The sequence below is a fragment of the Melospiza georgiana genome, chromosome 7 (genome assembly GCF_028018845.1).
Source record: "Melospiza georgiana isolate bMelGeo1 chromosome 7, bMelGeo1.pri, whole genome shotgun sequence".
In the NCBI taxonomy this organism is placed as follows: domain Eukaryota; kingdom Metazoa; phylum Chordata; class Aves; order Passeriformes; family Passerellidae; genus Melospiza; species Melospiza georgiana.
The window spans coordinates 5,194,227-5,210,088 of NC_080436.1; the positions used below are offsets into that span (position 1 = coordinate 5,194,227).

Genomic DNA, 15,862 nt, shown 5'->3' on the forward strand with positions numbered 1-15,862 from the left:
GCCACGTTTGGGGTCTGTGGGGGCTGATCCCGACATCCAAGTGCTCCTCGTGCCTCTGGGAAGGGATGGCTGCACTCTGAGCTTGGGGTCAGACCCAGCTTCTCTGGATGGAGGAGCGCAGGGGAAAAGCAAAGAGGTTGTGCTGCCTCATTTGGGATAACCATCCCAATCCATTTGCAAGTGGCTTTCCAACATATCCAACTATCCAACATATCCAACTTATCCAACATTATAAACTTCCAGCAATGCCCCTTGGAATGAGTGTGTGCCCAAATATTTATCTCCTCAAACATGAAACTCACAGGAGCCGGTCGTGTCTGAGATCAAAAGCTCCCCTGGAGCTCTCTGCTGAGGCCAGAGCGGGTGAAACTGCACTGAGGGGCCTGTTGGACCTTCAGGGCAAATCCAGGAGCTGTGGAGAATGTTCGTGGTCTGTGCTTCCCAGTTCTGAGCTTGCCAGTCCATGGGAAGCTCATTGCCAGCCTGAAATCCCTGGCAGCATGGAGGAGCCAGGGCAGGGTTGCCCTCTTCCCACAGGGAACAAGGGACAGGACAAGAGGAAAGGGCCTCAGGCTGTGCCAGGAGAGGTTCAGGATGGGCATCAGGAAGAATTTCTTCATGGAAAGAGTGGTCAGGCATTGAAAAAGGGGTCCCAGGGAGGTGGTGGATCCCACATCCCTGGAGGTGTCCTAGGAAGGCCTGGACGTGGCATTCAGCGCTCTGGGCTGGGGACAAGGTGGGCCTCAAGGTTGGACTCCATGGTCTTGGAGTTCTTTTCCAACCTTCATGACTTTTGCCAGCCTTAGTGATTCTATGATTTGCTGCTTGGCCACTGCAGGATTGTCCTTTCCAGCTCTTCCAGAGTCAAGCATGGGCTGCTAGCAGCATTCCCAGGCCTTTACAGCTGGGAAATAGCAGCGACCTCCTGAGAGAGCCTGATGTCACAAGACTGTTCAGCCTGATTTCCAGAGCAGTGGTCTGGATGTGCTTCAAACCTCTGACTGCTTTTTCCAAGCTGCTTTTTTGTTGTTCAGGATTTCTGCCTCTCCTTTTTTTTTTTTTCTAGACTCAACCTTGCCCAGCTCTCAGAGCTTCTTGTGCAATCCGTGTCCCATCGTAGACATGTCTGGGAGAAACGCGGAGATTTCCTGAGAGCGCTGCCATGGAAATTCCTGAGATTTCTGCTGTGGATGGACACGTAGGGAAGGAGGAGGCAGCCCTTCAGGAGGTGCATTTTCCACAGAAATGAATCCTTTCTGCTCACCAAAGGGTTTTTCACCCTGTGGTACCCCAGACCCAAGGGAAGGCTCAAGCATTCGCTGCTGCACCAACTTTTTGTTGGCTGTTTTGTGCCTCTGGCAGGTTGGAAATGTGGCTTGGAGCTCTCCCTGCCTGCTGGAAATACCAAGGGAGCAAAGGCACGATGAAAACTCCTGGGGAGGTGGTGGATTTTGGCAGTGGGCTTCTCCCATGCTGCTGCTGATGCTGGGAAAACTCATCACGTCCACCTCTGGCATGCCTGGAGGAGCCTGGTGGGATGCACAGTTCTGGGGTGTGTAGGAAGGGAAATTAGAATGGAATTAGAAGATCTCCAAGGTCCCTTCCAAGCCAAAGCCTCCTGTGATCCTGTGAGTCAGGATGAGCTGCCCCTGCATAGGGAAACCCATCTGGGAAAAGATCTGAGCCCACACTGCCTCGTGGGCATCCAGGGATCAGCACAGCCCCCTTGGAAAAGCATTCCCTGCCAAAGGAAACGTGCAGGGAGGATGTTCTCCTCCCCATCCTTACGTGACCACCAGCATCAGATGTTCCCAGGATGGGACACAGCTGTGGGGACGACGCACGGGGCTGACCAGAGCACAGCCTGCTCTTTTGCAAAGAGCTTGGCTGCAGGCTGCAAGTAAAACTGCCTTTTTATTCCCAAAAATAAGATTATAAAAGGGAGGCAGCCTTCCAGCTGCTGCCTGTTGCAGCAGCAGGAGAGGAGGGGTGGAAAGGATGAGCAGTTTTCAGTTTTCCCAACCCAGCAATGCCCAAACTCCTGGGGCAGAACTGGGGGCTCAAAGTGGGGGCTTTGAATGGAGAGGGGTCAAAGGGAGGGGTTAAAAAAAGCTGTTGAAAAGCAGAAAAAAACTTTCTGGAATGTTAATGCAGGTGTGCAGGGGATGGTTGCTGGTTCCCAAAGAGATGGGGAGCTGCAAGCCCTGCTTAGGGAGAGTCACCATCCCTTTCCCTATGCCCACAGCCCTTCCCAAGGCAGCTGGGGCAGGAAAATGGGGCAGATGTGGCTGCTTAGGCCAGATTAGGGGAGAAAATGCTAAAATTGGGAGGTAACCCTCAAGCCAGAATGGTCAAATCACAGAACATCCAGAGTGGAAAGAATCCACGAGGATCATGGAGTCCAACACCCCAAGAACCCCACTCTGTGCATCCCTGGGAGCATTGTCCAATTGTTCCTTGGGCTCTGGATGTGCTTGGGCTTGTGCCCCTTCCCTGGGGAGCCTGGGCAGTGCCCAGCACCCTCTGGGGGAAGAACCTTTTCCTAAAATCCAACCTAAACATCCCCTGGCCCAGCCCCAGCCATTCCCTGTGTGCTGTCCCTGTCACAGGGAGCAGAGATTGGAGCTGTCCCCTGGGAGATCTGACCCCAATCTCCTCCCCAGGCTGTTGAATCTGAGATTAACCCCATCCCTGCAGCCCCTGCCCTGCACAGCCAGCACCTGGCTCCCTTCCTCCCTCAGCTCCCACTTCCAGGGTGGAGCTGGCTTCAATCCCAAACACTTCAGGTCTCCTTAAGCTCCTCCAAGCTGCCTGTATTTTTCTAGCACTTAACAAGGCCTTTGCACTTGGGTGTCAAACCTGGCTCACCTGCCTTGTCCTGCAGGGCAAAAAGGGGCTCTGGGCTGCACTGGGAGGATGCTCTGGCTTGGCCAACTTCAAGAAATAATCCCACAGTGAGGAGAGAATTCTAATTCTCCTTGCTTAGTCTGTGTCTTACCCCTGTGTGACAATCTGTGGCTGTCCCCAGACACCCAGGGGCTTGTCCCCTGTGGATTTTCAGGGCAACATTTCCATATGTAAGTTTCCCGTTGCCCAACTTGCTGCTTTTGATCCCAGATTGACACCTACAACCTGCAGGCTTTGAAGGTAGGAAAAGGGGGTGCAGCCTCCAGGCAGCTCTAGGGGTGCCCTTCTGCCTTCCTCCCATGGCTGTTTCCAAACTGGGGGAGAAACAGCATTCCATGATACATCCTGGGGGAGAAAAAACATTCCACGGTCCATCCTGAGGGAGAAATAGCATTAAATGTAAAGCCCCTGACATTCTGGGCCACCTGCATCCATTGCAGAGCTGAGCTGCTTAACAAGCCCAGGGAAAAAAGGGATGGGAGATGAGAAAGCACAGAGAAAAGAAGGAGAATTATGGTGCAAGTGGGGATTTTGAGTGATTGTTCTGGAAAAAGCTTCTGGATCTCTGACTTTTTGCTGGGTGTTCAGTCCAAAATCCATCCCTTCATCACTCCAAACATCCAGGGATCTGGATGTTTCACCCAGCAAGCCATGTAGGGACCCCAGCACCCAGGGCAGCATTTTGGCTTTTCCAAAGTAATTTCTCATTTTTAGCAGCTTAAAAAGAAAAAAAGAACTGGAGCATAATGCAATGCCATGAGAGCTGTGGGAAAGGTCAGGCTCACTGTATGTAACCCTCCTACTGCAAAACTCCTCTTTTAACACTTTTTACTTAGAAAACCATCCTTGCCCCTAAAATCAGGCATAAATATGTGAGCAGTGAGTGAGAATATTGGCTTGCCCTCCCCAGTGGCACCAGCTGAGGCTGTCAGCTGCAGGACAGTGGGTGGCAATGCTGCCACCCCAGATTCACCACCAGTAAAGGGAGGGATGTTCTGAGGGATGGAGCAACAGGGGAGCAGCAGAGGAGCTTGGAATCCAAACCCTGCAGAGGGGCAGCCACAGTGCTGCACTGATTTCCAAAGGCAGCTGTGTCATGGCCCCTGCAATATTCCAGTCAATCTAATGCAATGCTCATTTTGTTTCATTGACCTCCAACGCAACCTCCCATCTGCTGAATTAATCACTGCTGGAGTATTTTAGAAATAACAAACTACTGATTCTGTCCTAACAACCCCCAATTTTTTTTTCTTCAGGCCTTTCTGTTCCACTCCAGTTCATTGAGCATGCTTTTGCAGAGCCCATTTGTAAGGCATAAATATAATAATATAATAATATAATATATGATATATGATATATAATATATAATATATTATATATTATATATAATATATCATATATCATATATCATATATCATATATCATATATCATATATCATATATAATATATAATATATAATATATATTTTATTATATTTAATTATATATAAACTATATTAATTATATTAAATATATTATTAGATATGTATAATATATAATAATGTATAATAATATATATTATTATATCTATAAAATACATGTAATATATATTAAATTAAATATTATATATAATATATAATATATAATATATAGTATATATATATAATATAATATATAATATATAATATATAATATATAATATATAATATATAATATATAATATATTATAAATTATATATTATATATTATATAGTAATATATTAATACATAATATATACTATATAATATATAATATAAAATATATTATACATAATACATATATATAATACATAATACATAATATAATATTTATATTAACTTTCACCCACTTAAATAATTTCTGCCTTTTTTTCTAGAGCAATGGCTTATTTGGCCTTTGCCCACTCCCCATCTCAGAGGAGATCCCCAGCAGCACTTTGGAGTGCTTTCATCCCAGGTTTGGAAGCTAATTTTTGGGGAGTGAGAGCTGGGTGTTATTCCTAGGAGTGCTTCCCTGGCTGCAAGGCATGGGGCTGAGTTTTGGAAATCAGAAAAAAACATGGAATGGTTCAGGTTGGAAGGGACCTTGAAGATCATCTTGGTTCCGCCCTGTGCCATGGACAGGGACAACTTCCTCTGTCCCAGGCTGCTCCAAGCCCATCCAACCCAGTCTTGGGCACTGCCAGGGATCCAGGGGCAGCCACAGCTGCTCTGGGCACCCTGTGCCAGGACCTGCCCACCCTCACAGGGAGCAATTCTTTCCTAATAACTAAAGTAGATCTAATCTCTTTCAGTTTGAGCTCATTCCATGTCAGTTTGAAGCCATTCCCTTTGTACTGTCACGCCAGGCCCCTCATAACAAATTTCTCTCTGTGCTTCCTGCAAGCTCCCTTCAGGTACTGGATGGACACAGTTTGGTTGCCTCAGAGCCTTCTCCAGGCTGAGCAATCCCAATTTCTGCCGGCCTTTCCTCACAGCAGAGCTGCTCCATCCCTCTGATCTTCCTGTCCTGGGGACCCCAGATCTGGACACAGAACTGGGGTACTCACGTGGGAAAGGAAAGGAAAGGAAAGGAAGAAAAGGAAAGAAAGGGAAAGGAAAAGGAAAAGGAAAGAAAGGAAAGGAAAAGGGAAAGGAAAGGAAAAGGAAAGGGAAAGGAAAGGAAAAGGAAAGGAAAGGAAAGGAAAGGAAAAAAAGGAAAGGAAAAAAAGGAAAAGGAAAGGAAAGGAAAGGAAAGGAAAAGGAAAGGAAAGGAAAGGAAAGGAAAGGAAAGGAAAGGAAAGGAAAGGAAAAAGGAAGGAAAGGAAGGAAGGAAAGAAAGGAAAGAAAAAAGGAAAGAAAGGAAAGGAAAGAAAGGAAAGGAAAGGAAAGGAAAGGAAGGATAGGAAAGGGGAAAAGAAAGGAAAAGAAAAAGAAAGAAAGGAAAAGGAAAGAGGAAAAGGAAAAGGAAAAGGAAAAGGAAAAGGAAAAGGAAAAGGAAAAGAGCAAACAAAACAATTCTTATCTCATCTGCTACTCCTGTGTTTTTTCAAAACGTGGACATGTGGCATTGTGTTGGAAGGTTGTCCACCCAAGGTGGTCACTTAATTAGATTCTGGTGAGAGTGTTTTAATTCATTAACCAGTTGGATCCACGCGTGGGTGTGGGGACAGTCAGCAGTCAGCCACAAGTTTCTTCAGTTTGAGGTACTTCTTGTTAGTACAATACAGTGTAAAATGGAATGGAATGGAATGGAATGGAATGGAATGGAATGGAATGGAATGGAATGGAATAATTAATCTTCTGATATCATAAAATCAAATGCACATCATTCTTCCCTGCGTCTGGGGCCATCATAAATCCAATACAGAATTCCCCATTTTGTGCTTTTCCCTCAGGGACCCTTCTCCCCTGGCATCCCCAGGCAGCCCCCACCACTCTCCCACATCCCTTGCCCCCTGCACCTTGCTGCCTGGGAGGGAAAACCCCCAAAATATGGATGTCTGAGCCTCCTGCCCTTCCCAGGAGCGGAGCCCTGGGCTCATCCCCAGCCCCTGCCGGGTCACATCTTTACAATATCGGGTTTTACGGTGAGCTCATCGCAGCCGGCAGCAGCGCTTTTATTTCTCCGCGGCAACGGAGGGAGGAAACAAAACACGGGGCTGGAGCAGCCTGGCTGCTGAAGTTTCCTGGCTGCCGGGGCTCATTTTTCTTGGTGAGCTGGCTCTGGGAGCATGCGGGGCTCATGGAAACTCAAACGTCTTTCCCTCTCCCCTGTCTGCTCCCCCGTCTCTCCGCGCAGCGATGGAGATAAAGGTTACACATCTGGTTCGGATCTGCTCTGTTTAACCAAAACAAAAAAAAAAAAAAAAAAAAAACACCAAAAAAGCCGTGCTGCTGCTGCTGTCCCATAAATCCTGCCGCAGCTGGAGCGCACTCCCGGCCCTCGCCGGGGCTGTTTGTCCCGCCACGTCCCGCTGAGCCCTGGGGGCGGCTTTGGGAAGGCTGCGCTTCCCCAGAGCTGCTGCTGCCCTTCTGAGTGATCCCCGGCCTCTGGGCAGGGTCTGGCAAGGTTAAAGTTGCCGTGGATCAAAGTTTTTTGGGATTTAGAACCACCCGGGATGCTCAGCTTGGCTCAGGGGAATGGAGCTTGCCCTGCCAGGTGCTGCTGCCCAGGACATTCCAACTATTCTGCCCCCAAAACACTTGTGGGGCTGCAAAACATTGTCAAAAACCAATGGAGCACCTAGAAAATCTAGGATCTTCCAGATGCCCTCATTTTACCTGATCATCTCCACCTTACTGCAGTGATTTTGGGGTTGGGGGCTGCAGTATTTCGATCCCACAAGCTGCAGACTCCTGGCCAAGGAAATGCCCACACTCCTGTCCCTGTTTCCCAAAGATCCTTTGCTGCAGGCTCAGCTGCTCCAGGTTTATCTGCATCTCTGCTGAAGCACTTGGATACATTCCTAATTTCCAGGAATGCCCAGCATGGCAGGATGTCGTTTTCCTTGAACTCCTGACCTTGGAATGTCAACACTGGCATTGCTGGGAAACCCAGGAAGGATCTGGGCAGGTACATCTGAGCATCCATGGACTTCTAGACTGGCTTCTTTTAGCGATGCAATAAATTTAATAGTGGCTAATAAAATGTGTCAGAGCCACTTTGCCTCTCCTTGTAAAGGTCTCCCTGGAAGGCTGTGATTAAATGCAAAGCTGCAGCGTTGAGGGAACCCAACCAAGCATTAAATGCTGATGCTGTCCTAAATTTAAGGGTCTGGCCTCAGTGTTGAACTCTAGGACACGTCCTGCTCTTGGTTTTTATGACACCACTGGTACCATAAGTGGTTATGTCTGTGCTCTAGGGTTGAACCCTGGAGTTCTCACCAGCAGGCTCGTAGCCTTCTGGTCTCCAAGGGCAGCAGAGTCATCCAGAACCCTCTGGATTTCAACTGGGAAAAGTGAGATTTGACAGTGACTTTTTGGAGTAGTTTGTCCCAGGGGCTGTCCACTATCACTCTTTAAGGATGAAGTGTGGGTGAAGGAGCAAGTGTAGGATTTTGTGGCTTCTTCTGGGCAGCCCGACTGGGAAATGCTCCATGAGGAAATTCCCTGGTACAATAAGGGCTGGTGGCTCTGCTGATTTTGCCTCACCCATCTCCTTGCAGGACCTGAAGGGGCAGTGCAAGAAAGATGTAGTGACAGGACGAGGGGGTATGAATTCCAGCTAAGGGTTTAGATGGGATATTGGGAAGGATTGTTCCCTGTGAGGGTAGGGAGGCCCTGGCACAGGGTGCCCAGAGAAGCTGTGGCTGTTCCTGCATCCCTGGAAGTGTCCAAGGCCAGGCTGGATGGGGCTTGGAGCAACCTGGGCTAGTAGAAGCTGTCCCTGCCATGAAAGGGGGTGGAACAAGATGAGCTCTAAGGTCCCTCCCAACCCAGACCATTCTGTGGTTCTTTCCTTGGGACAGAATCAGCACTCAGATTTGAGGACACAGCATCACATTCGAGGCTCACCTGGACTTTAGGCATGGTCACCTCAACCTACAACAGCCCTGTGAAGGTTTCCCTGCCCCAATCCTGGAAACCTCCGGAGATTTAGAGCAATTCCAGGGACACACTTCCATCTCACAACGTGCCCTCAGCTTGAAGGGAAATTCTGGCCCGGGGCAGGGCTGTAAGACTGACCTTCTGAACCAACTCCAGGGGCGTGTCTGATGCAGGAGGTGATGTCTGCAGAAGAAACCCTGCTTAGAGGTGGGTCTGGGGCCACCCCAAAAGCAGCAGGGCGCGGCTCTGGGGGCTCCCCAGCGGCAGCGGGAGCGGCACGCGTGGCTCGGGCTATTTTTACTGCCGCAGCCACGCTGGCAGATGCGCTCCCGGCTGCAGATGACTTCCATGTGCAGCCCCTCGTGGCCCTGGCCGGGGGCCCGGGGCGTAGCTCGCTTCCTTAAAAGGCTCGGGAGGCGCCTGCAACGCCCCCGGCATGGGAGGGGATGGAGGGGATGAGGGGCCCCTGCCCGAGCTGCTGCTTCTCCCCCCGGCGCGCTGTGACATCCCGGGACGCGCCCCGGCATCCTGGAGCGCTCCATGGAAAGCAGCTGCCCCGGGAAACGCAGGCGGCGCAGGCATCGGGAAAAGCTCTCCCGTGCTGCAGAGGGCTGGGAGGACGGAGGGAGGGATCGCTTTAACCCAAGTGCAGCTTTTGGGAGCAGAAAGTGAGGGGCTTGGCCGTGCGCGGTTGGCAGTGAGATGCCGAGAGTCCCCCAGAGCCGCTGCAAGAGCCAGTTACAATAATAAATAACAAATAAGCGGAATCGACCAGTCCCCCTCTTTTTCTAATGAAGTGGTGTGCTCTAAGGGGAAGGTGCCAAACAAACAGCTCAGCTTCCCCAGCTCAGCTGCCACGGCCTGGCTCGTCCCCAGCCGAGCTGTCCCCGCTCTGTCCCCACGCAAGCGGCTCGGTGCTGGCGGGAAGTTTTGGGCTCTGGGCTGCTCCTCCTGCCAGGAATGGGATGCCTGAACTGTGAATCCCCGCTAGGACAAAGCCCAGAGCAGCCCTGTGGGCTCTTCTTGCGCCCCTGGAACCCCCTGGATCCAAGGGGGTGCGATAATTCAGTCTTGGAAATGATGTGGTGAAGGGCAGATCCTCCTGGGAGACACCTCTGAAGGAATTGTTGTTGTGTGTGCAGCACATGTGGAATAACTCCTGTCACGACTCATGGGGACCTGCCTGAAGTGCTTCAGCAAGCAGCAGGACAGTACCAGGTGGCCTTGTCCTCATGCCAGCCCCATCCTGACCCCTGGAAGAACACCTGGATAAGCTCTGAATGGCAAGGGTCTCCTTTCCAAGGTTTAACCAATCCTGCCCAATTCTCCAGGAGTCAGTGCCCTCTCCCAGTTCTCCCTCAGCAATGCCCTGGGTTTGGTGTTCCAGCTGCCCTCTCCATGGCAAGGCTCCCCTTTTCCTTCCAGGCATCTCCAGCAGGCCATGGGAAGTGTTATCAATCCCTGCCTGGGGACAGCAACGGAGCCCCAAAACCCAGAGCTGCCCTGTGCCCTGGGATGGCCGCTTTTATCTGCTTTCTGCTTTCAGGGGGGATTTTTGGAGGGGCAGGGAAATGTGCATTGTTTCTGGGAATTTTATCTTCCTTGGGTGAGCTCAGAGAAGGAGAGGAAGGGTAAAACTCATGGCTGTGGAAAGCGAAGGAGACAGATGAAAATACTTATGGTCATTGTGCCATAATACACATAATAATAATAATAATAATAATAATACACAGGGACACCCAGGGCTGGCTGAGGCCAAGTTGCTAAAGGCCATGTCCAGCTCAGTTTAAATTCCTTCAGGATGGAGATTTGACAACCAAGACATCTCTGTTTCCACCTTTTTTCCACGCTGGAAATCTCCAGGTTGCCAGCAGCCTCTCAGTGCTGTCCCCCTGAATACCCTTACTACATTTATCCTCCCTTTGAGGAACAGTGGGATTTCCCCCCCGCCCAAATAATTGCTTTCCAGACCCTGGAAAATTATTCCATTGATGCCCACACTGGCTTTAACAAAGACAAACCCACAAGTTTCTCAAAACCTCCATTAGACTTTATTTAAAAGTTCTTTGTATAGACTTCCTGACACAGAATCCACAATAAAAATAAACCCCCCCCTCCCTTCCACTGCTCCCCCTCCCCAGACTGCTTTGCTTTGTATTTTATAAAACATACAACATCAGAAGAATGCCAGAGGCATCCTACACCACAATTTAAAGATTTGTTAACTGAGGCCTTGGTCCCAGCAGTGCATTTGCATTTGGAAACTTTGCTTCCTTTTCCTTGCTAGTTCGGTTGGCCACATGTGGTACAAATGCATACAAGAGATGTAGTCTGAGACTGAATCCAGCAAAAGGAGAAAAAAAAAAAAAGAGGAAGAGTGGAAATGGAACCAATTTTTTATCAGAATCAGCCACTCTCTTACAAAAAGGCTTCCCCTGTAAAGTTACACTCAGTTATGAGAAGGATAAAAGCAAGCAGGTAACAAGTTGCAGTGAAATTATTATGATTTGATTTTTTTTGACTCATTTTTGTGATGCCTTGTATAGGCAGACAGCCAGAATTGGGGGGAAAAAAGGCTAATTTAGAAGACATGTTGAGAGACAATAACAATCTGCACTTGGGTAAATATTTGGCAATGTTGAAGCTATACAATATAACCCGGGCACGTGTAGCACTCAGTCCACAAACAGTTTAGCACCATATTGATAGGTCATGCAGCAAAACCCTCTCCTCGGGGTTTGCCTGGGAGTTAAAAGCATGAAATATTACAGTGCAAGGTTGTCTATACCCTTAGCTTCTATAGGGGCAAGGTGGCAAAGGTGATGCTGTCTCAGAGGTAAGTGTTGGCCGGCCCCTGGCTCTATGTCCCCATCGCCGTCACCGCGCCGGGGTTGATGGCTCCTGGAGGGGGAAGAAGGAACAAATAAGGTTTTGATGCAAGATTTTAAAGGAAGATAAACAGCCAGGAGCAGCAGAGGGGGGATGCCAGGGATGTGGCTGGCTCTCTTACCAGGGGTGCAGAGTTTTTCACATTCTTTCTGCGTGTTGAACCTGTTGTCGTTGCCGCCGCAGCCGCCGTACCAGAAGCGGGCGCAGCTCTTGGTCTCGGGGTCGTAGTACCACTTGAGCACAAAGTTCCTGCAGGTGCCCTCGTCCTTCTGCAGCCGGCAGACATCCATCACTGTGGGGAAAACCAGGAGCAACAGGGGTCAGTGGCACTCCTGGGTGGAGCACTGCCTTTTCTCAGTGTGTCTGCAGGCTGGGAAAGGGCATCCGCAGCTCAGAGTGCGCAGTCTCCTGATTTAGATGACTAAATCCCATCTCCTTCTTTGCAAAGAGAACCTCTTTCCCTGGAGGTCACCAGTTTGTTTGTCTCCTGTGCTGCTGCCATGCATCCAGGAGTGATGAAGGAGGAGTGATGCATGGCAGTGGTTGTCTGCAAATCCTTTGGATCTGTAGGAAATCAGCTGGCAGTCTCAGAACTGGGAGAGGACTGGCTGGGCTGCAAGGCAAGAAGTACTGGCACCACCAGAATGACTGACTTCACTTAAAAGAGAAATTTTCCACGTGAAGATGCTCCTGGGTGCACCACACTGCATCTTGCATCCCTGGCTGGGTGAGCGGGGGACAAAACAACAGAGCGCTTGGATTGTGGCAAAACGAAATCGCCACATTATTTTTTAAATAATTTTTAAAAAATAAAATTTAAAAAATATCTGATATCAGCCACTGATTTGCCATCAGGTCACACGCCTCCCTTCACACAGGAAAGGAGAAGGAGCTTATGCCACCTCTGCTCAGCACAGCCTAAACACCACAGATAAGGGGGAGTCAGAAATCAGTATTGACCTTCCAGTTCAGCTTTGCTTTTGGGTTCCTACAGCCTAAAGCTTCCCCACGCCTTGGGCAAGCTCTTTGCCTTTTTTATATTCAGATTTTCTTTTTCCAAAGACATCTCCTTTCTTCCCCACTTTCCAAAACACTGAAATCTAGCAGATGTGAACACAGGAATGACTCTTCCCCAAACCCTGCACAAGAATGAAATCCAAACACTAATCAAAACAGAAGGATTTCTTTTGTGTATATAACCTAATTTGCCCCGCTTTCAGTCTGAAATGAAACAAATCTTCCCCAAAATTTTCCAAGAATTGATGGAGAGCAAGAACTAGGGAGTTAAAATATGTTTTAAGCTGTAGGAGGTTGAAAAGATGGGGAGAGACAGGGTTTTAAGACATCCCACAGAGAAAATGTATGCCTGGGCTCCTTAGTTACATTTGAGAGTTACTTTTGTCATGGTGAAAAAGTTTTTAACAATTAAAAAATAAAACCATAGAACCATTAAGGCTGGAAAAGTCCTCTAAGACCCTTGAGCCCAGCACTGCCAAGCCCACCACTAAACTATGCCTCATGTTCCACATCTACACATGAAAAATGATCTATAAAAAGTCCTTAATTAAAGGGGATCACAGCATTTGAAAGGCTTCCAAAGGGAAATGGGTCTGGTGCACGTTTTTGCACCCAAAGTGCCTTAAAGTTTGGGAGCTCAACTAATTTCTCATTGTTGCACCTGCTGAGGACTGAACCCAGAGCCTGAGCACCTCAAAATCTGAGCTGCCCTGAAGTCCTGTGTCCATTTTCCATGTGGATTCCAGCTCTGGCTTTGCAGAAAATGGAAAGGGAATAAAGTGAGCAGAGCGCAGCGGGCAGAGACCTGAACATCCCTCCAGGGACCCAAGGCTGCTTTCCTTGACTCTGTGCCCAGGGCAGAGCAGTGCCAAGTTGATGAAATACCACTTTAGCCTCATAAACAGTTGCTGGAAACATCATCAAAGCATGTGACAGAGATCAGAAGGGGCTGGCCTGTGGGACAGGGGTAGCAGAAACTCCTGCCCTCCAGAGAAATCCTCATCAGGGAGGCTTCTCTGCTCTCCCAAGGAGGAATCCTGCTCTGGAGTGAAGCTGTGAGCTGCTTCCTCTGGCAGCAAAGTGCTCAGACTACAGCCAGAGGAGCCATGGTGCCCATTTGCATCCCCAAAGCACCTTGAAATCCCCTTTGGCCACCCCAGGCATCTCTGTGGCTGGTGGTGGCCGCCTCCCCCTTGCCTGCGCATCTTTGCCAGAGACAAAAATTCCCAAATACATTTAAGGATCCTAAAATGAACCTAAGAAAGTCAAATGAGGTGGAAGGGCCTGTAATTTGCCTTTTCAAACCCTGCCATGCCACTGCAAGGACTAAAGCCCTGCCTCTAGGTACCAGAGCTGTCTTCACTCCTTGGTTTCCCTCCCAGCTACACAAAGGGCCCTAAAGCACCTCTGGGAGGGGGAGGTTGCTCTGATAAGGATTTTCTGGGCTCTGTTCCCATCCCAACCCCTGGCTGAACCAACACAGGTGATTTCAAGCCTTTTCTCCCTTCCCAGGTCTTAAAGAGGTTTGCAAACATAACCCCTTAACCTCAGAAAATCCTTGAGGAGAGGAGGGCATCTCCATTTTCCCACAGGCTCCCCCCTCATGCTTGGCTTTTCTCTTTTGGTGATGAAGCAAAACGTCTCCATGCAATGCCCAAGCCCCATGGAGTCACTTTCCATCAGGTGTTTTGGTTCCAGGCAGTGAAATGTTGGGAATTCTCTGCATTCCAGCAGAGGGGTGGCACTTCATGGTCACACAGAGATAACACAAACAGGTTTGGGACCATGCCAGGCTCCAGTTCAGCAACCCCAGGTCCCTGGTGAAATCCAGGGAGCTCTGCCACCCAGGCTGTGCCAGCACAGCACATCCTGGTGGGACAACACACATGCAAAGTGACTGGCTCATGCAAAGCAGATGGAAGGGCATGGTGGTGTGAAGGAGCAAGTGAAAACTAAATCTGTGCTACTTTTGGTCTGGGGCTGGACAGGCTTGGATGCATGCTGTGAAATGGTCAGGGTGGAAGAATGGGTTTGCTTTGTTTGTGATGATTCATTTTTTTTTTGGGGGGGGGGGTGTGTTACCTGATGAGAATCTTTTCTCAAGGGGTGGCTGCTGCATGGCTTTCTCATCTGCTGCTGGAGGAGGAAAAAGCGCACGGGTTTGGATTTTAAATGGTGTTTTCCCTCTGATCCAAACATCATTTGACAGTAGGACAAAATGCAAAAGGGTGAATCCTCATGGGGTACTTACATGGCTTTAAGCATTTGTTATAGCACTCAGCTTCGGTCTCAAATCTATTGGCATTACCTCCACAGCCACCATACCAACCCTGGCTGCAGAACTTGTGTTTGGAGTCAAAGAACCACACAATCTGATAGTCCTTGCACTGCATGCCCATGTCAAAATCCAGCAAGCAAGGGTCTGGCCAATCTGCATGGCAAAAGGTGCAAAGGTTAAGTGATCCTGAGGGGGTTAAAAGCTGAAAAAGCAAAGAGATTGAAAAGAGGGGGGGGAAAAGGAAAAATAAAGTCTGGTTCAGGACTGGTGGCATTTCCCTCTCGTGTGTTTTTCTGGATGCAAACCTTCCTCAGCCTCCAGTTTACCTCTTCTTGCTTTGGTTTTGTCACAGATTCAAACCCCAGATCCTTGGAGCAGCATAGTGGGAACCCCTTACTCCCCACACAAATCCCCCCACCCTCTTTTAGAAGCTCTTCATCTTGGCAGTGACTTCTAGTCCCTAAGCGTGTTTATCTCTAAAAGCAAGTTGCACCTGGCATATGTGAAGGCTCAATGAACACTTAAACATATGTTCCTTTCCTGCCCCAAAAATGATAATTTAGGTCCAAATCACAGAGTTTTTATTAGCTGTGCTGGGCCATCCATGCTATTTTACCCATACAAGGAGGGCAGAGTGTGGGGTTTACTCCAAAATCTCTCTGAAGATTTGCACATGGGCATCTCCCATGAACTAGAGGAGGCTCAGCTAAACCCATCCCCAATTCCCTGCCCTTTTGATAGTCTTCATCCCGTTAAAAACCTTTGGATGAGCATCCTTGGGGAATGCCCCCCCCAGATCGCTGGCTGCCATAAATCCTCAGGCAGAGGTGTTTGCTGCAAATGGAGCTGAGATGGAGAGGTCTGTGTGGAGGTGCAGAGCAAAGCACTCAGCACATCCCTTTTCCCTGGGGCAGGAGAAGCCCACACACCTGGTTTGCCAAGGGCTGGTGCCAGGGGGTTAGACAAGGGGTTAAACAAGGGGTTAAACAAAGGCAGGGGGTGCTTGTCACCTGGTGGGAACAAGGAGGGATGAGGGGGATGGCAGTGGCAGGGAAAAGGGGCCAAATGACACGGGAAGAGAAGGATGATGGATCATGCAGGAAGGAGAAACGAGCTGGTCCAGCACAAGCCCTTGGCCCCTCTGCTGCACAAAGCTCCAGTGGTGCCACCAGCCAGGCATGACTGAGATCCATGCTCATCCCACTCAACACCAGCAGCAGCCAGAGCTCCACAGCAGCTCCACAG

General features: G+C 49.2%; 1 protein-coding gene across 1 annotated transcript in view; it reads right to left on the bottom strand.

Moving 5' to 3' along the window:
• Positions 1-10,811: 10,811 nt before the first annotated feature.
• Positions 10,812-15,862, bottom strand: part of COL6A3 (collagen type VI alpha 3 chain) — a 57,371-nt gene continuing 52,320 nt past the window's right edge. The window contains exons 43-46 of the mRNA XM_058028233.1: positions 14,591-14,770; positions 14,422-14,475; positions 11,444-11,614; positions 10,812-11,334 (exon numbers count right to left, since the gene is read on the bottom strand). Coding sequence (XP_057884216.1) covers positions 11,294-11,334; positions 11,444-11,614; positions 14,422-14,475; positions 14,591-14,770 — 446 coding nt within the window. The 3' untranslated portion in view covers positions 10,812-11,293. The remainder of the gene's footprint in view (positions 11,335-11,443; positions 11,615-14,421; positions 14,476-14,590; positions 14,771-15,862) is intronic.